The following is a 20,913-nucleotide window of genomic DNA, read 5'->3' on the forward strand; positions in this document are numbered from 1 at the left end:
AACCGCTCCATGGTCAACGTTGCTATTTAGGCGTGTTCTGATACAGAAATTTTCCAATAAATAGCACTGTACTATTTCTGTTAATGAAGAAAACTGAATGAAAGGATGTTTTGCCATTCAGCGTATTGGTTCACGTTCATAACAGCTCTAGTACAAGCGTTGTTTTTTGCAGAAGTGCACAAACACTAACACTAACACTAACACTAACCATTTCTTGTTCTCTCTGTTTTGTCGCAGAGGACAAACTGTACGTCGTAATGGAATTAATCGAAGGGGCTCCTCTTGGAGAACATTTCAATTCTCTGAAGGAAAAGGGAACAAGATTTTCCGAAGAGAGAATATGGCATATTTTTATACAGGTATGTTAATCCAGGCCTTGATATTTTACTGTAATCTTTCTCTATTTAGTTTTTCTCAATAATAATTTATCATTGTCGTCAACGAACCTTATCAGTCGCTCGTTCGTTCGTTTCGTTCACTTCGCTCGTGCTTTCGTACGTTTCGATCGTTTCGTTCGTTCCGTCCGTCCGTCCCTCCTTCCTTCCGTCCTAAATTTGGTTGTTCCATCTTCAGATTGTGCTAGGACTACGTTACATTCATAAGGAGAAACACATTGTCCACAGAGATCTTACTCCAAACAACATCATGCTAGGGGAAAATGATAAAGTCACCATAAGTAAGTTAGTTGTTTTTGCTGTTTCTATATTTTTAGTTGAAAAACTTGTTGGAAAGTTGAGTAGAGGTCATTTATTGTGTTGTTTTCTTCACAGCTGATTTCGGCTTAGCAAAGCAGAAAAACCCTGATGCAAGCAAAATGACCTCGATGGTTGGAACAATATTATATTCATGGTACGTTCAAACCTCTATTTACATGGAGAAAGATTTTGAAGTTGAATTTAGATTTTTAGCCGAAAGCATCATTAGAGCATGTGTCCCAAGAGAATTGGATCAAGTAAGCCTAAGGTAAAGCATTCCAGACTGTAATACAGTCGAAAAATGAGAATCTTACATGGTCTTACTTGTGTTTCACAGAGTGAGGAAATTATCGTATGTGATTTCTTTGTTTCAGTCCTGAAGTGGTCCAAAGCCAGCCTTATGGCGAGAAGGCGGACGTGTGGGCCTCGGGATGTATTCTGTATCAAATGGCGACTCTTCAACCTCCGTTCTACTCGTCTAACATGTTAGCATTAGCAACCAAGGTACCTTTTGAAATGTTTAACCTTCAGACAAAGCGTGTGCTAAATGTCATGGTCATCTAGTCTGCGTAGCCACGTTCCCGTATGAGCGAAAAAGGTTTCTCGCCTGTTGGCCGCGCGAAATTTGGCGTGAGAACAAATATCGACGGAGACGGCGAGACTGCAGCGAAAGCTCTTTCGTTCGTACCGGAACTCTTGCTACGCAGGCTATGGTTATCAAGTAACTGTAGTATACAAAATTATCTTTTAATGTCTCAGAATAGTTTGGAAAGTTAAATGAACGTCAAAGTACTGATAAACCAGTCGTGGATTATGTGAGAAATGTTGCCCGGGGTACTAATTAATGTTTCAAGCCTTTACCCTTCCCTTGAGCGAATCAAACGCCTTTCTACCTTCCTAACGACGCAGTGCAATGCCTTTAGAAGTTAACGTGCCAATGCAGCACACCAGTTTAGGGTTGATCTCTAGCGTGTCTATAACGCGAGGAACGCTGTGACTGTCCATCTACGCGGACAATCTTCCTGACGATCTCTTCAGCTTATATCTCGAGATATGCTGCGTATGTGCTTACATTTGGCCTTTTCTCAGGGTTTGTCCATTTCTCTTTCACATGTCAAGTATACAGTAACTGCAATATTTTGTTTGTCGTGCACAGATCGTAGAAGCCCAGTACGAACCTATACCTCCTGGACAATACTCCGACAAGCTATCGGAGACAGTTAACAGGTCAGTTGCTCGACTACTCCCCTCGTTTGCGAAAACTGCGATACTTCTTTATGCAATATGAACCTAAAAGCTTCAGAAATGAGTTCTTATGTCAGTGCTGACTTTCTTTGTGTTCCACAGCGATTGCGTTCGATGAAAAGTAGTAATCGATACTCTTCTGTCGAACATCCTTTAAAATTGCTTTTCTTTTCTTTTTTGTTATCCAATTTATTTTCGTATTTTCTGCACCGTTTTAATTTCGGTTAACTGTCTTTCTTTTAGATGTCTCAGACCGAATCCCGACGAAAGACCAGATATCGTACAGGTACACTAACGCCAAAAATAATTTTCAAGATCGTTGTGTTATCCAGCCCTGTGGAAATGTTTTGTAGTAGCAGGCAAGCAATTAGGGTCGGAGATGGATTTGTTGCTAGTCAGGGTTTGAGCAGTTTTCTATTGAGTGTGGTAAAACCAAAACCCCAGTAATCACTCTGGCCAATCACAAATTACACAGACAATCCGTAAACCAATCAAAACTCGAAGCAAGTTTATGTAGCCGGCGCAAAGCGCGGGAAACCGTGTCTGACTCCTGGCCAATCACAGATCACACAGACAATCCAGTGACCCAATCAAAACGCAAAGCAATTACATGTAGCCGATGCAAAGCGCGGGAAAACGTGTGCGAGCGAGTCATGATTTGTTTTGATTTTAATTCTGATTGGATGACAAAGAAGCGGGAGATCTTTAGCCAGTCGTTAGCGGGCGAATTATTTTCGACACTCAAGTGAAAACCGCTCTATCGAACTTCATTGTGAGGTAGGCGGCACAATTTCATGCTGAAATCACATTTGCTAGGCATGGCTTGTTGTCTTTAAAGTGACTTGAAAGTTCACACCATCGCCATTACTCCTCTAAGGTCGGTTATAGCGCGGAAAAACTAAGGCATGTTTGAATGTTGTCTTTCATGTTAGGTCGCTGCTATCATCAGTGAGATAATGTTGGTTTATGTTGACAAATTACGCTCCAACGAAATCAGCTTAGAGAAGAAACTCGAGAGGGAAAGAAAGCGAACTCAAAGGTAACAATTCCTGTTGGCGTTGCTGTAAATAATGGATGACAACAATGCATTAAGAGTTGTTTTAATATGGATTCTGTCTCATGTGAGTCTGATCTCTTTATTTTTGATGGAAGCTGTGGTTTCTATCTGCCGAGATGAAAAGATTTCCAGTTCAAATAGCGATTTGAATCTGAACTTAAATAGCGATTTGAACCGGCCAAGCAGCTGGAAATTACGCATTGTTAAATGCGTGAAACCAACGGAAGTACCAGTAACAGCAATTTGTTTCCACAGTGGGGGTTTTCCGTTCAAAAGGACAACTGTTACTTGTTGTTTGTATTTGTTTTCAGACATTACATCGAGGCAACTCGCAACATGCAAAATTATCATCGCTTGTTCTGGGCTTCACAAGAACGTTATGACAAGCTCGTAAACCTGTCAAGTAGTGGAGGAGCCGCTGGCTTCAGGAACGTGGACGTTTCTGAAGGCAGTGATACTGTGTTTGAAGCGGCGAATGTTTTAAGTGAGTTAAACAGAAACATTGTTCATAAAAACGGCGAGACGGAACCTGCACCCCAGGTGGACTCTGGGATAGATATCGGTGGAGAGGGTCTCGCGAATGGAAGCCTGGGTACTAGTACGAGATCGCAGGAACAAAATGGCAGCCCGAAGCGTGAAAGTAGCTTGTCCCCAAACCTATCGCGGCGGCAAAGAACTTTAAAGCCAGTCACTGATAAATCAAGTAGTAAAGGAAACGTGGAGAAATCGTCGAGTAGTAGACAAGACAAGCCGTCTCCGAGCAGTAAAACAAGCACAGAAAAAGTGCCAAACGGAAGAACTATTGTCGAAAAGACGAGTGCCAATTCTTCTACGTCTACTGCTCATATATTCGCGGTACCCAAGCCTCCGGGGCCTCGTAAGGGTGCGCGGAGGCCACTTCATGTTGATTTTGCGGTCAGCAGTAAAGCCGGGACGTCAAATGGCACGAATACCAATGCAACATCCACTGGCGTGACACATGGCGTGACCTCATCCGGGATTTCTGCTTCTGGGATAAGTGAAGCTCCATCCCGAAGAACGCAAAGCAGGTTCGTGTTGCTTGGTGTCGTTGAATTTTGCCTCGGTTTCAAAGCGAGTCCTGATGCAAAACCTATTTTGCGTACGGGTTATAATCACTTGGCTCTTACAGATGGGTCTTAACTGTGCCATTGTGCTTCGGGTGTTGGCATTAACAATAGGTGGTTTTTCTTTTCCACGTACCACATGTTTTATAAAGGCGGAATGCCCTGCACGATTCCGCTAACTGCCACAGCTTTCCTCTTGTTATCAGCTGCTCAAATCTCCTAACCTCCATGACTGGCTTTTCGTTGATACCCTTATAAGAAGTCACATGTTGATATTCCTTCCTGCTTTCCGTTTTCAGCTCTTCAGTGGAAATGTATAGACGGCAAAGTGGTGGCCAGTTAAAAGCAAGACCTCGTAAGTGTTTTTCCGAGCTCGTTGAAAAAATGTTCAAATGTTGTTTATGGTGGTCAGTGCGCTTAGCTAGACCTAGCTAGTTCACAGGCATGCTTCTTATACTGAAAGAAACAAATACATCAACTAAACATAAAAGACTTAAAAATCCCAACTAGCGGGAAGCAGACCAGTTGGATATTTACAAGCATGACCGAGGAGTTGAACTGGGGTCTACCGAGAAACAACTCCAGCTTAGTGGTCAGAGCAGGACTTGAACCCGCGACCTCTGGATGTCAAGTCCGGCTCCCTAACCACTTGGCTAAGCTGCCCCGCTATGCTCCGTAGACGATTCTTTCCTTCTCATTTTGCCTTCTTTGGTGTTACAGCATTTCTCCTCCGTTTGAAATTTAATTTAGTTTTTTTTGACAGATGGTTTATATTTCTTTGTTTTCAGCCACTGCCGCAGCAACTCTCAGCATATCTCCTCGTAAAGTTCGCCAAATAAACGATCCTATCTCACAAATCCTCAATCAGCTTCACAAGATCATCTTCATTACGCAGGTACAGCGGGCCGGTTACCTTTAAGATTGCAATGACAAGTCATTTCTTGAGTTTTAAGGCTTAAAGCTTGCTTAGTCATTATGTTTCCAAATGCTCTTTTGTGCAAATATTGGTTCTCTCTTTATTTGGTACCTTTCACTGTTTTTTGTCATTTCTTTTCTAATTTCTAATTCTAATGCATTTAATTGTTTTTCTGACCTGAGTTTTATAGCCAAAATAATGTTTGTAATAGTTTTTTTGTGACTACTCAGCTCTTTTCACTATGAGTAGTTTTTTTTCCAATCAATTAAGTTAGTTTTAATTTCTGTTTGTAACAATAATAACAATAACAACAACAACAACAACAATAATAATAATAATAATAGTAATAATAATCGCCATCATTGTCATTATCATCGTCATCATATTCTATATTGCGTGGCGAATAAGAGCTTTGTTGTGAAATTGTCGTGTCGTGTCGCCTCTTGATTGAATGTTTGCGAGCAGATTAATTTTCAGTTTAATGCATTCTCGTGAATATTATTTTTCTTTTGTATTAGTTACCTCCAACACTGTCACCGAATCCACAGAGAAGAATAGTGGAACAATTCAAGAGAGCTCTGTTTGCTCCGCAAAACAGCTCTTTCGTGAATCTCAAAAGCGAAGTTAAAAAGGTAGGAATCACCACTGTTTTCAAGTTTATGATAAAGTTTAGCTTAGAATTTTCTGTTTTGTGCAGTGCGCCATAAATGCTAGTCACGGTTTCGGGACACGGTAATGGATTCGTTAGCTCTTAGTCAAGGCAGTTGATTACAGAGAAAATCCCTTGTATGATGTAACCACACGGACAACTAAATGCTCACTTGCATCTAGAGAAGCCAGAATTTATTTTATCTCTACTTCAAAGCACGGACATTCAGCCGTATTAAAGAGGATTTATTGACATGTCCGGTGAAGGAACAACGTAACGCAAATATTCATTGGTACGTTTATATTGAAGGTGATCGAATGCTCAAGAGAAGTTATCGACCTCAAGTTCGGCTTTGGAGATCCAGCTTTCCTTCATCACCAGCAGGATACCGCTGACAAGTTAGGTACGCAGCAAGGGAGGGGTAGGCTGACAGACTTCAGTGTATCTCGATGACGTTGCTTCTCTGTTGTGTTACATTTTTAACCTTTGCATTGTTGTTTCTGTTTTACTAGTGAGCGGGGTTAATCTTGAATCTGCCGACGCTCAGGAAATTGGGATAACTTATGAGATGATGCAGGTTTGTGAGTGTTCTTGATTTAAATGCCAGGTAGTACAGGCGAAAATTTTTTTTTCAACTTCCTGCGCGACAACTTGAAGAGAAATATAGCCCGTGTTACTGTGACTTAAGTATAAATGTCCTTTTTCTGATCTAGATCACTATCTTCTCTTGTTAAGATAGAATCGACCAAGCGAGCGACAACTTTAGCCCATTTGAATGGAAAATTTTACAGTAATTTCCAGAACACTGTCGCGTTACTGTCTCTCTCTTTTTCAGACATTCAAGCAAAACCTTTCAGCTCGTCTAGTTGATTTATGGTAATAAACTCCTTCAAACTTGGAATAGACAACCGTGTTTTCGATTGATTTATAGGCACTTTCCCGTTGGTTTATAAATCTCCCCCAAACGCTATACACATTCGGTAATAGAGCAGTTTTTACTTCAGCTTGAGGGTCGAAATTAATTCGCATTCGCTTTGCTTCTGCGCGATTGGCTGAAAAAAAAAAACCTCGTGACTCTCTCGCACGCGTTTTCCCGCGCTTTGCGTCGGCTACATGTATTTTCTCTGAGTTTTGATTGGTTCTCTGGGCTGCGTGTGTCCTTTGTGATTGGCTAGAGTCCTTGGCTTGTGTCCTTTGTGATTGGCCAGAGTGGTTACTTTGGTTTCGGTTTCACAACCGCTCCAATATGGTATGAACAATATCGGTATAACCATTGATACACCTGATATCACAGTACGGTCACTTGACTTGTTCATCACACAAACTCCCACCGTTCGATCCCAGAATCCCACACGTTTTCACGTCTATAAACATCTTTAACAACTGCCAGATGTTTTAAATGTAATTTGTTTATTTTGCTGCAGAACATAATTGAAAACGTCCTCATGGAGAGCGGCTATTACGACATGTCTCCCTGTGCGAGGTGAGATACCAAGGTTATTTCCTGTCTATACATTCTATACGTGCTGTATGTGATCAATTTGGAATAGTGCTTTCATGTTCTACTGTTTGTAATGCTGTACAAGGTGGTTCTCACGTTAAAGTCTGGGGAGACACTCTAGAGTGTAACTACTCAAATGAAAGCTATTGAGCAGTACTTTCATGTGGTACTGTTTATTATGCTGTACAAGGTGGCTCTAACTTTGAAGTCTGTGGATAAAATCCACGTGTTTGACCATTCAAATGTCAGTGAAAGGTATTTAGCAACACTTTCATCAGTAGTACTGTTTATTTCAGAATATTGTATATCCACATGCCGTTATTCTTAATAGGTTCATATCATCTTGTTTCAGAAACCGGACGGTTCCTCTGGGTCCTATTGGCACGTTGCCGGCGTCTGGTGTCAATTTTGGTCCCTCTAAGAGGGGTACAAGCTCTTAATATGGAGTGGAATTTTTTATACCATCTATAATGTCTAGGAAAATAAAAAGGCTGCCTTTAAATGTAGCAAATTGTCAACTACTTTAAAATCGAAAGTGGATAAGCAGTTTTGGAGCAATTTTGTTCGAATAATTTGCGATTGGAGGTATTTTCAATATTTGATAAAACAACTTCCTTTGGCAGCGTTTTTATTTGAAAGCCGTCTTGGATGGAAAGCGAGATTCCGTTTTATGTAAATGTTTGTACAGAACAAACCTAATTTATTTTTTTAGCAGACGTTTATTTAAAAAGCGATAGATGTAAATGGAAAAGAGAGTTTATCTAAACTGCGCAGGTGTACGCGAATTTTTCAGTCGCTTGAAAAGTTGAACTTTTCATGTAGAGTCACCTCAACCACTAGTGTAGATTTTTAAAAGAATAATAATGATCGTATCAGACATCTTGCAGATTGAATGTCCCTTGCCCTGGTGTCCAGAATTTGGACAGGAAAGACGCCGTGAAAATTATTACAGGTAATCGTATGAATGCGAATGCAATTAAAGATTTCCACTACGAGTGATACTTGGAAATTCTCTCAAAATTGCGCGAGCCTTTAGGTGAGTGTAATGTGGAAGAATTTAGAAATCCTTAATTGCTCTAGTTTTCATACGGCTACTCATTTTTTTATATGACTGAGAAAATTACGAACGCGTACGGGTTAATTTGTACTGCAGTGCAAATCAAAAATTGACGACAAATTAGCCTGCTCTCAGCCAATCACAGTGAAGTAATTTTCTCAGTCATATAGTAAGAAAATTAAGGAGATGAGAAGAGAGGTATTTATTAATTTCTGTGGATACTTTTGTTTTCAATTTTCCTCAATTTCACATTAGTTTTGAAGAGAAATTCAATGTGGATGTTAGGGGTTCAACGTCATTGTATTCCAGTGGAAGTCAAGTCCACGATTATAACTGAGAGCTTTCTGGTGCTGTGCAGCAATACAATAGGCCACTTCCGAGTTAACTTGTGCCTCTGTTTCAAAACGAATATTCGTGCAAAACCTTGCATTCTCTATTTTTTAATTGCCCATAATTCACTCTGTTTGCCCCCAAGTTTTTGTATGAAATATTGTTGTGAAATGCTCTTGGGAGGTCTGCATATTCCCAAGAGCATTTCACATCAATAGCTTATGCCAAATTTGGGGGACAAACAGAGTGAATTATGGGCAATTGGAAAATAGAGAATACTGAAATGAGTTTGATTTGCATGAAAATGAACATGTAGGCGGAACACACATGATTGGTTCACACGAAGGCTCATTTTGACACAGAGGCAAAAGGCAACTCGGAAGTGGCCTTTTGGCGTAATGTTTGTGATAGCCTAACTGTCAGGTTCTTACGAAATTAAGGGTAGAGGGGTAGGAAGTGTCGTCCTTCCCTCCCCTTAAGAAGGTCTGATACTCGGGTTTTGTTTGTAAAATGAAAAACATTTTTGTCTCTAATTTATTCTCGAAATACCGTTTTGAAGTGTGCAGATTTCTACAAATGTGTGGCAAATGTTTCTGCTAGCCTTACTGACAAATATTTAATCATAATAACGGGCTTCGCTAGCCAGAATTATGTCCCAATTCCTTCAGGAAGAAATTGGGAATGAAACACAGCTTGAATTTTACCTTCTTAACAAATAATGTATCAATGAAGCATGACTTGTTTCAGGGTGTAGGTGTGAATGCCCAGAGATTTTAAAGTATAGAGTGAAATAGTAAATAAATCTTATTTTTTATTCCGTGATTTAAAGACGAAGTAAAAAATCATTTCGACTATATTTAGTATAGTTTGTTTTTTTTAAATACATATAGATATGTTGTAATGTCTGTAAAAGACACGAAATTTTTGTTTCCGTTGGTCTGTAAATGCTAATTTGATAATATTTTACTCTGACCAAATTCAATGCCTTCCCATCATTTTCCATAACCGCTGCATCTCACGCCGATTCGCGCTGCAAGTCAGTTTATTTGACCTCGTGTAAACGACGTCCCCTTGTCTAAAAGCTCACAAAACGAAAATTTGAATCAGAAAACGGTTTAAACAGGACAGCAAAAATTTGCGTTGTCCCGATCAACCATTGAACCTCTCAACTGAAAAACATCGAGTTTCCCTACTGCGCAGCTTCACCATTGGCCGCTTTTATGCTAGAGACGTTTAAGTTGTCTTGACACTTGGGTTAAAGGCGTCTGGTATGAAAACGAGACGCAGTTAAGTACACAGCCTAACAAAAAACATTAAAAATGACTGGGTTCTATACCCAGAGGACACTGGAAACGAGCAACTTTTACCGCGCCAATATGCGAACAAACTGAATCTACTCGCTGTTAACGTGGCAGGCAGTTAAGGGCGTCACGTTTTTATACTAGACAGGTTTAACGTCTCAAACGTTTAAGGCGACTGATGAGAGCGTCTTTCAGACGCCCTTAAAAGAACACGTTAAAGTAGGCAGACGTTAAAAGCGTCTTCCTTATTTCCCGTTTTTATTGTAGACGTTCAAGTCGTCTCGAGACAGCTTTAACGTCCGAGATGACATTAACGTCCCTAGCATAAAAACGTTCATTAACCGTTTGCCCTTCGAATATCTTGCTCACTCGTTCGCTGAGCTTTTGCATTCGTCCCCGCAGAAGACAGACTGCCCGAAGTCGAACCCCGAACAACGGTCAGTTGTGCTGATGCAATAAATTTAAATCATTTATTTTAAGGAGGTGGGCAAGTATCAGAGTAAATCCTATACAAATAGAAAAAGTAAAACACGCAAAAAAGATATATCGAAACAGATTTTGAAGGGGAACTTGAAAGAGGCATTTTAACAATAACAGGGGGATAAAATGGGAGCTTCGATAAAAAAAAAAGTGGCTTTTGAAAAGGGGCTTTTAAATACGGAATTTGCGGACCTTGGTGACTTTTGGTCAGCGTTTGAACTTGAACAGGAACTTTGACAAAGCTGATTTGTTCTCGATGCGTTTGCCAGTGTCTAACCAATCGGTGTCTCCTGTCAAATCTTTGATCACTTCATTCTTGACACCAACACCACTGGGCCCAGGAACATCGTCTTCTGGACAGAACAGGTCACATGATGAGCCCTGGTACGGATCTGAATTACAAACGTTAAAATTGTCCGCTGGGGGAGTCAGAACGTTGAGAAATGACGACATAAGATCCGTGCTGACCGAGGAAGAAGACTCGTCGACTTTCTTTCCGCTTGTTTTACTCCGCGCTTCCTCCTTTCCCCGCGCTGGCGCGACTTTGTTTCTTTTGAACGCTTTCTTCTCCTTTTTTTTCCCATCGTAGTTATCGCCTTCCCCAACATACGAGCTCGTCACGTCGTAAAAATCATTCTCTTTGACAGCCTGAAATTTCTTCTGTTTTGTTTTACGAACAATTCGGATTCCAAATCGACTGTTATTTGTTCTTTCAATGGCAAATTTTATGAAGTACAAGAAAAGGAGCAGGACAAAAGATATCCCGCCATACGCTTCTGACATCTTTCCGTTCGACTTTTTTGCTTTTATCCCAAACACACTTATGACTTCACTGCACATAACAATTGTTTGATAATTGTTTTCCAATTATCAAAAAGCGCGCGCGCAATTAGCTTTATAAGACCAATGTACAAATTCTCCTTGCTGTTCTTCGTTTGTATTTTACACTACTGGTTGAGATAATTTTACCATGTATTCGGATAATTTGGCAAGATTTACTGATCAGTGTGTGATTTAGGGACTCGCGCGATAAATGTAGCTTAACTCATTAAAGAATTCATGGCGCTCGTCACGCTGAATTAAAAGACTCTATGCTGAGCCAAGTTAAAAGGACGGACCATTATAGTGAGGGAGGGGAGGGTACGTGAAATCTCATGCCGCAAGAATTTTTGTTTTTAGTAAGAGGCTCATGTGTAAGCCCCTTTCTGTTAATAGCAAAATATTTTATCAACCCTTTGAATCTGGTGGTTCGGCTGGGCAAAAGACAGGAGCCCATGGGCTCCCGACATTAATATTGTTTTGCCAACAATTTCTCGCACTATTTTTTGTTGTTGTTGCTTTCCCCACCTTTCCCCCCTCTTTGATATTTTTTCTAATAATCGGCCCGTAACCAAATCTGAGTAGTATTCTCTCCTAATACTGGGCCTGCCAATGATATGAGCGTGGCGAAGACTGGCTGACCAACCTCGGCAAGAGAAAATGAGGGGTCCCCTCATTTTTTATTGAGCTTGGTTAAAAACAAAGTTTATAAAATGGCGAAACAGGAGAATTTCAATCTTCTGAAAACGGCTTAATGTAGCTCTGTTGCACTCGCTTCCATTTTGCTTGCGAGCGGAGCAAAAGCATAACTCCTCGGCAACCTTCAGGACACCTTCGACAATATTGCTGTCCTTCCGAAATGCTTGCGATTATTCAGAAAAAGTCAGACTGATTCTCGGTTGATCTTCAGAATGATGTCTCATAGGACCTCATAGGTTTCGCCCTGAAAAAGTGTAAAACCTCCTGTTACAGAAACCTTCACCGATATTAAAAGTCGCGGAACATGGCCGTTTTTGTTTGATACGGGATTTGATTTATGGCCACGGTTAATTATTCATGGCGTTATTTCATGGAGTTATTTCAAAATGAACTGCTTGACCAATTCAGCCAGTAAGGGGCAGCTGGCTCACGTTTCTGGAAATCTGTGTAAATTCATGCTTAAGTTTGGATGGTATTTACAAGGTTACGGGCCGTCGATAAAACCAGGACCATGGCGGGAACATCCCGGAACATCAAATAATTATGAGAAAAATATGTAAAATTACATTTTAAAAAATAAAATAATTAAGCAATAGACCACAGGTTTTTATGGTTTATAGACTGATAAACCACTTGGGATATTGAAAGAACACTCGAAGAATTCATAAATCACTCGCCTGCGGCTCGTTATTTACGAATTCTTCGAGTGTTCTTCCAACATCCCAAGTGGTTTATCAGCCTATAAACCATAAAAACCTGTGATCTATTGCTTTTACCGGTATATGATAATTCAGAAGACACGCGAAATTTCCATGAATTTACCGGCACAATAAGCCAAAGTTGATTGACCGATCAGAGCGCGCGCATTCATTTAATTATTATATAAACAAATACAAACTGTTATCAGCTCGAAATATGAATAGATATTTTGCAGGGGGGGTAGAGTAGTCGGAAGGGGAGGGGTAGGGATCGTTGGGTATTTATTCAACTGACCACAATGAGTGCAGGCTTCTCTTTTTTCCGGCCAATTGGGTCACGTAGCCATACAGCACTCCGTTTTTCAACACAAACATGGACGATTCGGACGATGAATGCCAGGTAGTTCTTTGCGTTTCCTTTGTTGATGCCTGATTTCTTCAACATCTGAGGTGATCGTCTGAGCATCATACAGTTGCTTGTTAAGTCAATAGCCATAGTTTTGTCACTATTCCGTCTTCATGTTACAGTTATCATCCACAATTTTCGCGCTCTCCGCTAGGAACATTCCGGGATGTTCCGGAATGTTCCATGTTCCTGGTTTTATCAACGCCCCAAGGTCACATTCTTGCTCCTGATTTGCACAGTATCATCCTAAAATAACTGGTTCTAAATCTATTACTTTTAACGAAAGACGATTTGGCAATATAGTGAAATGGGCTCCCCAGGGGGGTACTCTCATATAGAAAGGACGGGGGTGCTCGTCGGAAGTTTTGATAAGAAGCCCAAAGATGTGCCAAGATCTCATTTTGTGGGCGTGGTTTGAAATTTTTTCATCCCTAAGGGGTACCAATTCCAAAACAAGACATGCTTTCTTTTTTTTTCGGGTCAATATCCTAAAAGGTACCACAAATGCTTCTGCTGTGGACCTTTTGAGTCTGAACACACCAGGAGGTACCAAAACCACCGTATTTAGCAGCACTTTCATGTAGTACTGTTTATTTCAGAATTTTGTATTTTCACTTGCCGTTATTCTTAATCCGTACATATCGTCTTGTTTCAGAAACCGGACGGTTCCTCTGGGTCCTATTGGCACGGTGTCGGCATCTGGTGTCAATTTTGGTCCCTCTAAGAGGGGCACAAGCTCTTAATATGGTGTGGAATTTTTTATACCATCTATAATGTCTATGAAAATGAAAAGGCTGCCTTTAAATGTAGCAAATTGTCAACTACTTTAAAATCGAAAGTGGATAAGCAGTTTTGGAGCAATTTCCTTCGAATAATTTGCGATAGACAAATTCAGCTAGCACACACGTGACATTGAATTGGGTGTTTACATTGCGTGAAAACGAAGCACCCTTAAAATTTTCTTTATTATTGCAGCCGCTTGTATTTGTTGTGTTAATTATGTGTGTTGCTTTAGTTGTTTATTTAATAAAGAATAGAAATGGTCAAAATCCTCGAGAAATTTTCCAAAATTTGGCACAACGAACATGGTCTTCGCGGCTCGAGCAAGGCGGAAAAAAGAATGCTGGAGAGAAAAGCTATAAGTTCTCTCGGGAAGGGTATGTTTACGATGTTTACACGTGTCAGCAATTGAAGGATTTCCATGTCAAGGCACGTTGCTAAAGATCTCTAAGAAAAATTGAAAAGCCTCATTTTAGCCGTAATCTTCAGGGAGAGCGATGGCAGGACAGAAGTTTTTAAATGCTCTTCGTGTAAGGGAGGAAGCGGTGGACATTGCAATCACGTATTTGCATTATTGTTCCAGTTGAATGATTATTCATGTTTTAATATCAAAGACATCGCGAATGATGCAGTCTTTATAAGACTACCCCAGTCTTGCTGTATTTCGAGAGCGGTTTCTCTGTGTTGATGACACTTGATTTTCTTGATGCAGTATCCCACTAAATTGGCATTTTTCTATATCGATTAGGCAACAGAAATTGTAAAATATTCATGATTCACCATGACTGTTAAATCCAGCGAAAAGTGTAACAAATTTGCCCTCTTTCTTTGGGCTGTGCATTCGGAAAGAAGGTAGGATACAGAAAAATTATGTAACCTGGGAATTCTAAGATGTTCATCTAATTAACTACAGATTCCATCCTCAAGATGTATGTGCCCGGCCTTTCGAGGAATAATTTCTTCGCCCGTCCTGGTCGAGACCAACGTGACACATTTTCCTTCGGATGCTGCCGAATCCGTTGCTTGATTTTCTTTTCTGCTTTGATTCATCTTTTCTGAAGCGTACCTCTTCACCGCTTGGACCTTCTCCTGCTTATCTTTACCCCACGAAAAAAAAAAGGAACTGCATCGGCCTTCAATCGATTTTTACTAGAGTAAGGATTATAAAATCTTCTGATGTAGTGTTCGCTGCAGTACTGAAGTTGAAATATCGTGGATCTCTTTTCATTTTCACGATCCAAACAGAGAAGACACTATTAAAATTTAACCGAAACACGTGAAACGACAGATCGTTTCGGTTAGCGAAGCTGTTCTGACAGTCTCTGGTGCAACAAAACCGCGGAATCCTGACTTATTTTTCTCTAAATGTCAATACGAACGCACTTGTTTTGGTTGTTGTTATGCCCAATTCAAGTCACGTGACACCCGCGCGTGAGTTAGCCGCTTTTGACTATTGGAGGTATTGTAGTGAAGTTTTTCAACATTTGATAAGGCAACTTCCTTTGGCAGCGTTTTTGTTTGAAAGCCGTCTTGGATGGAAAGCGAGATTCCGTTTTATGTAAATGTTTGTACAGAACAAACTTAATTTATTTTTTTAGCAGACGTTTATTTAAAAAGCGATAGATGTAAATGGAAAGGAGAGTTTATCTAAACTGCGCAGGTGTACGCGAATTTTTCAGTCGCTTGAAAAGTTGAACTTTTCATGTAGAGTCACCTCAACCACTAGTCAGTGGATTCGAAAAATAATAGTAATGATCGTAAATTGAATGTCCCTTGCCCTGATGTCCAGAATTTGGACAGGAAAGACGCCGTGTTAATTAATACTATAGGTAATACATCCCATAGGCAAGATCACGTCAGGTCTCAGGAAGCGTGAACTAATAATAGCATCCCAGCATAAAGAATTTTCCATCGTCGTTGACCAACATCAGCGAAGCCTGCGTTTTCCGTATTTTCCGTCACCAGAAAAACGAAATCGTTTTTCGCTTGAATTTCTTCCGCACAAGTCTCAAACGTCGAAAGCATAAATTATTTTGGGGCGGAAATCATTGTTATCAAGGCTAAGAACATAATTAAGGTGGCTCGATACAGTTTTTTCTGGACCATACCTAGCATTTTCAATTGGCGTTTTACTAACCTTCCTTTACTCTGATCGATGTGGAAATTACACCAGTTTTTGGAAAAAGATTGAAGTTTGGTTGAATGTGTTTTTTAAGGTAATCGATATTTCCATGGAAACGATAAACCAAAAATATGAAGCATGAATTTTGTACAAACCAGATCTGTTATACAAAATCTGATGCCTATTTCTGATGCCTATCATGGGCTCCTGGAAACATCTGTCTTACAGATTTTTATTTTACTTTTCATGAATGTTAAATCAGAGCCAATTTTTTATTCCTGAAATTTTGAGGGGGGTTCATACGGGTAGATTTTGAGAAGAACGTGATTTAACCTACTAGTGCCCAGTCTCTCCTTATGTACTCGGTCGTTCATTTTGGCCATTTTTTGACGTTGAATTGTTCAAATTTCACATAGAATGGTAAAAGACTAAAGTAAACAGTAAATAGAGAAAGGAAAGACGTCTTGGAACATTTTTCAAAAGAGCTAGAAGTTGGGCTGTTATAATCCATCAAAACTGTAGTAAGCCACCTTAAAAAACATATTTAACCAAACTTCAATCTTTTTCCAAAAACTGGTGTAATTTCCGTAAGGGAAGGTTGGTAAAACACCAAATGAAAATGCTAGGTATGGTCCAGAAAAAACTGTATCGAACCACCTTAACATTTTCGAGGAACTTGATGGCGTGTTTCTTGCCGTGCATCTCATTTGCATTTTTCCACGTTTGACCAAAAACGCATACAATTAAAGACGCATATCATTTCACTGCTTCTTTTCTTATAATGCTAGCTTAAAATTGGGGATAGCAGAGGGTTCTGAATGCGTGGCATTAGATAAATAAGTATAGGTAATCGTATGAATGCGAGTGCAATTAAGATTTACTTTACGAGTGATATTTGAATCTTTCCCCCAAATTGCACGACCTCTTAGGCACTCGAGTGTAAATGGAAACAATTAATGATAAATTCGCCTGCTCTCAGCCAATCAGAAAAGAGCCACTGTTTCAGGGTAATAATTAGTTAAATAGACATTGAAATGAAGATATGAAATATATTATATGTGAACTGCGGAATGTGATGAAGTAAAGCCTTGAAATCATTTTTCAGGCTTCATCGCAATTTCGCAAATTGCGTTCTTCACTGCGAGGACTATATCTTTACTTAAAATAACATTGTCGACCTTAAGGCGACTTTGAGACCTACGTTGCTTGCCACGAACGAAGACCATTCGTTGAGCTGCTCGCCATGACGCTTCACGAGTGCGTGGAATGGTACAAATGCCTGACATTTAAATTTAAGTGGCCGCCATTTTTTCCAAAAGGAATTATCTGATTCAAAACTACAGACTCAAGGACCAATAGACCTTTCCCGCATTCCAACAAACAATAGCGCCAAGTCGAGGTCAGGGTGGACAAAAATACATGTAAATGTATGAAAATGTCCACCCCAACCTCGCTTTGGTGTTATTGTTCGTACGCACTGAAGTGGAATGCGGGAAAGGTCTATTCATTACATATTCTCTCTTATTTCCGACACGTTCTGCGCTAAAATCACAATAAGGCGAGTCATTTCAAATTGAAGAACGGCATTTGAGGCCTCACAAAAAGCACCCTCCTAAAATAAAGGTTCCTTACTTAGCTTTACTTTCACTTTACTTGTTCTTCATTTAACCGAACGTTACAGAGAAATGTATGATTTATGCTCTCTGGGAGTCACCAAGACGACGCGGCCGGGACAGTAAAAATTCAAATGAGTTTAAAGTCCTTTTTAGCTTTACACGTAGCAAGCATTCACTCTGTCACAGATCAATAGCCAAGGTCGAGCGAGTCCCTGCTGTGCAAACACACGCACATATTTCTTTATCTTCCGATTTACACCACGGCTTGACTTCAAAGAAAATGATTAGTAGCCTCAAAGAAGCAATTACTGATTCCCAGTTCTGCACGGGTGTCTGCTGTTGCGTTGTTGGGGTCTTTGTAACGGTGTATGTTATGCAACATCGACAAAGAAAGCGAGCAGAATTCAAGAGGAGCGAAAAAAGCGAGTTCGGCACCAAATGGTCGCAGCGGCAACACGAGTACCACGTGGAGAAGTTCTACGAGACTGGTTTGACCGGCAAACACGACTTTCATGGAGGCTACCTCAACTTTGGATATTGGGTAGACGCAAATATGAATTATATTCAAGCAAGCGAAGCGCTGCTCTCCCAAGTAGCCGATCCTGTACATCTGAACAAGGATAGCCGGTTGTTGGATGTAGCAAACGGTTCGGGCTCACAGGATATCTTCTACTTTAACAAGTACAACCCGAAGCACATTGACATGATTGACGCAACACTGAGTCACCATCTCATCTGCAAGAAACGTATTCAAGAAAATGGCTTAGAAGACCGCCTCACAGCACATTATGGTAGCGCCGTGGATCTACCTTTCCAGAGCAACTCCTTTACGCATGTCCTTTCCATCGAGGGAGGAGCCCACTTCAACACACGTCAGAAGTTTTTGCGAGAAGCTTACCGCGTTCTAGAGCCCAACGGCTGGCTGTCGTTTGCTGATTATGCGACTCCAAGACCGCCGAAGAATTTCATAGAGTATGCCGCTATGTGGCTGTGCTCTACGTTGTGGAATGCGCTGGAGGAGAACGGGCGATCTTGTGAAGAATTGAAGAAACAATTGGAAGACGAAGGTTTCGTCGATGTTGTTGTCAAGGATGTTGGAGAATTCTGCATTCCGGGATACTATTACGAGTCCACACGTCCCGAGACCCTGGCTGAGCTTAAAGAGATCCGAGGCTGGTTTGCTACGTATGTTGCTTCTCGTATTCTAGACGAGATTACGCTTTGGGTTTACAAGAAAAATCTCTTGACGGAACTTATCGCTTACTGTCGCAAGCCTACAGCAAAATCCCTAGAGTAGTATCCAAGAGCAAACATAAAACGATAACTGAAACGGTCCAACGAGAGGTACAGAAGAACTCGATATTCTGCCAAAGACTTTGTTACACGCTTTCCTTTGTACTAGGGATTTTGTGGAGTTTTCAGTGATGAATTTTGTTAACCCTTCTGCGCTATAAAACAAATGATTTCAAACTCATACAGTTCAGTAATCAACTGCTTTGAAAATGTGTCCAGAAACTCTCTTTCCAATAAAACTACATAGTTAATGCGCTCAAGATTTTCTTCAGTTTTTCTCGATGGTTCCAGGTTTGGGATTAACTTACAGACCCATGCATTGGCAAAAACGGCCGCCATTTTGACATTCTTTTGTCTTCATTCGAATTACCTTTACTAACCTCGTTGAAGGTAGATTATTCTCCTGATTTTTGAACTAGTAGGACTAATTTGAACAAACAAAAGAAAGATAATATGGGGGCCATTTTTCCGAAAGGTCTATTTAACTCTCCGTCATGTTCACTTTACACTTCCCGATACCTCATTTATTTTAGTTAGAGCGGATTTCAATATATTGGGTGTCGACACTTATTACGAGTAAAACGGTCTGCACGTACAGTATGTATTACCTGGCAAACCGTGCAAGATAAGGTCCATGAGATGTACTTTGCGACTGCACCTTTGTATTTCTCGGTTATTTACTAATTGTTCTTTTTAACTTGGAAAATATTATTTTCTAAGTTGTAGTGGTGGAACGATTTTACTCCATCACTCCTTTCCTATTAGACATTTGGAACCCCCTTATCAAAACGTCTGTAGGAATGCTCGTCGGAAAATTTAAATTTAACTCCTAAAGGAGATTAATTTAGTACTGCTCGAGCTTCATTAGACGCTTAAAACATGCCACTTAAAACGGAAATAGGTTCGATTACTAGCCACTATTCAAGAAAGGATCTCGCGTGCACCTGTAGGCCCGACTCGCGTACTCGAGAGATCAGCGAAAATCAAGCCTAAAAACAGAACTAAAGGAGAACGTTTCCTTTGTTCTTCGAGTGCACGTTAAAGGATACTTTGACAGCTAAGAATGGTGACGTTTCGTCATCAACACCCTGAGTGAGACAAGAATCCTTGATTTTTACCCCGACCTTTTCATATAGGAGTCCCCCCCTCCCCTGGTTTCCAACATCACGCCGTCGAAGGCCGTTTTACAGTCGCTTGCACCGTGTCAAGTTAGTTATTCTTTGTACTGTATTCATCTCACTCCACAGAGTGTTCAAAGTGATGGCTACGGCACTGTTGGGTTCACAACAGAAGCCTGCAGAGTTTCAGATCAAGAAAACTGTTCAATTTGTTTTATATGTCTTGGCTTGGAAATAAGAATAATAAATAGTTCAGCGACTCTGTTCACTTAAGTCTTGTTAGACATCCACCACCATCTTCTTGTGAACATCCATATTACCAACAACCTGAAAAGAATGATAAGTTAAAACGTCAGCGAGAGCAAAACCTTTTTACGCTGTAATACAGTTACCTTAAGACTCTCTTTGGCATCAAATGCAGTAAACCCTGCTCATTTTTTGGATTGGATTTTTCAGACTTCCTAAGCCTTGAATTATCACACCCCATCTCCTGTAACTTTAAAAAAACAGATGCAGACATATCTCTTGCCTATTCCTCCAGATCATCATCATCTTCATCATCATCATCATCTTCATCATCATTATCATCATCATCATCATCCGCAGCAGCAGCAGCAGCAGTAGTAGCAGCATTAAGGCTAAGTATAACAGGACTTGGAGGATATGTATTGAGTCCACAACCATTTCTTTTGAGGTCCGCAAAATGGGAATGTTGATGGCACTTCACACAAGAATTATTTGTCATTTGTTTTGCTTGGACACCACCTTAGCTCTGGTAGCCTGGATCTCTTGATCGATAAAAAAAAAAAACTTAGAAAATTGTACCAACTGACTCAAAAATAACCAAAACCAGTAAAGAAATACTAAAATTTTACAAATACATAAAAGCCACGAAGATGAACTTAAATTTTTCTTTTAAACGGCAAGAATAAGAACATTGATGTAAAACAAAATGGAGCAACAAAACAACAACAACAACAACAAAACAAACAAACAGAAAAGACATTGCTGTCAAAACCTTGTTGCCATTAAAAAATCAAGTCACA

At 40.3% G+C, this 20,913-nt stretch overlaps 2 protein-coding genes across 9 annotated transcripts in view; both read left to right on the plus strand.

Moving 5' to 3' along the window:
- LOC145488416 (serine/threonine-protein kinase Nek10-like) overlaps positions 1-15,068 on the plus strand; it is a 35,524-nt gene extending 20,456 nt beyond the window's left edge. For 6 of the 8 annotated variants that reach the window (XM_081467278.1, XM_081467273.1, XM_081467280.1 and 3 more), the window contains exons 27-41: positions 238-359; positions 574-676; positions 771-849; positions 1,070-1,199; positions 1,852-1,922; positions 2,184-2,226; positions 2,873-2,979; positions 3,309-4,046; positions 4,382-4,437; positions 4,871-4,977; positions 5,517-5,630; positions 5,957-6,050; positions 6,157-6,224; positions 7,072-7,130; positions 7,501-9,357. In XM_081467278.1, the coding sequence (XP_081323404.1) occupies positions 238-359; positions 574-676; positions 771-849; positions 1,070-1,199; positions 1,852-1,922; positions 2,184-2,226; positions 2,873-2,979; positions 3,309-4,046; positions 4,382-4,437; positions 4,871-4,977; positions 5,517-5,630; positions 5,957-6,050; positions 6,157-6,224; positions 7,072-7,130; positions 7,501-7,588 (1,979 nt within the window). In that variant the 3' untranslated portion in view covers positions 7,589-9,357. Of the gene's footprint in view, positions 1-237; positions 360-573; positions 677-770; positions 850-1,069; positions 1,200-1,851; positions 1,923-2,183; positions 2,227-2,872; positions 2,980-3,308; positions 4,047-4,381; positions 4,438-4,870; positions 4,978-5,516; positions 5,631-5,956; positions 6,051-6,156; positions 6,225-7,071; positions 7,131-7,500; positions 9,358-13,593 lie in introns of those variants that run through there. The other 2 variants (XM_081467274.1, XM_081467279.1) reach the window with 2 other exon arrangements.
- A 1,854-nt stretch (positions 15,069-16,922) lies between these two features.
- Positions 16,923-20,397, plus strand: LOC145486950 (uncharacterized). The gene has a single exon (XM_081465652.1). The coding sequence runs from the start codon at positions 17,530-17,532 to the stop codon at positions 18,751-18,753; it is 1,224 nt and encodes a 407-aa protein (XP_081321778.1). The 5' UTR covers positions 16,923-17,529; the 3' UTR covers positions 18,754-20,397.
- Positions 20,398-20,913: the final 516 nt, after the last annotated feature.

This window comes from Orbicella franksi, chromosome 5, assembly GCF_964199315.1.
Source record: "Orbicella franksi chromosome 5, jaOrbFran1.1, whole genome shotgun sequence".
Classification (NCBI taxonomy): Eukaryota; Metazoa; Cnidaria; class Anthozoa; order Scleractinia; family Merulinidae; genus Orbicella; species Orbicella franksi.

What these genes read in the sequence shown, in the direction of transcription:
- LOC145486950 (XM_081465652.1), top strand. Translation starts at nt 17,530, where the DNA reads ATGATTTATGCTCTCTGGGAGTCACCAAGACGACGCGGCCGGGACAGT.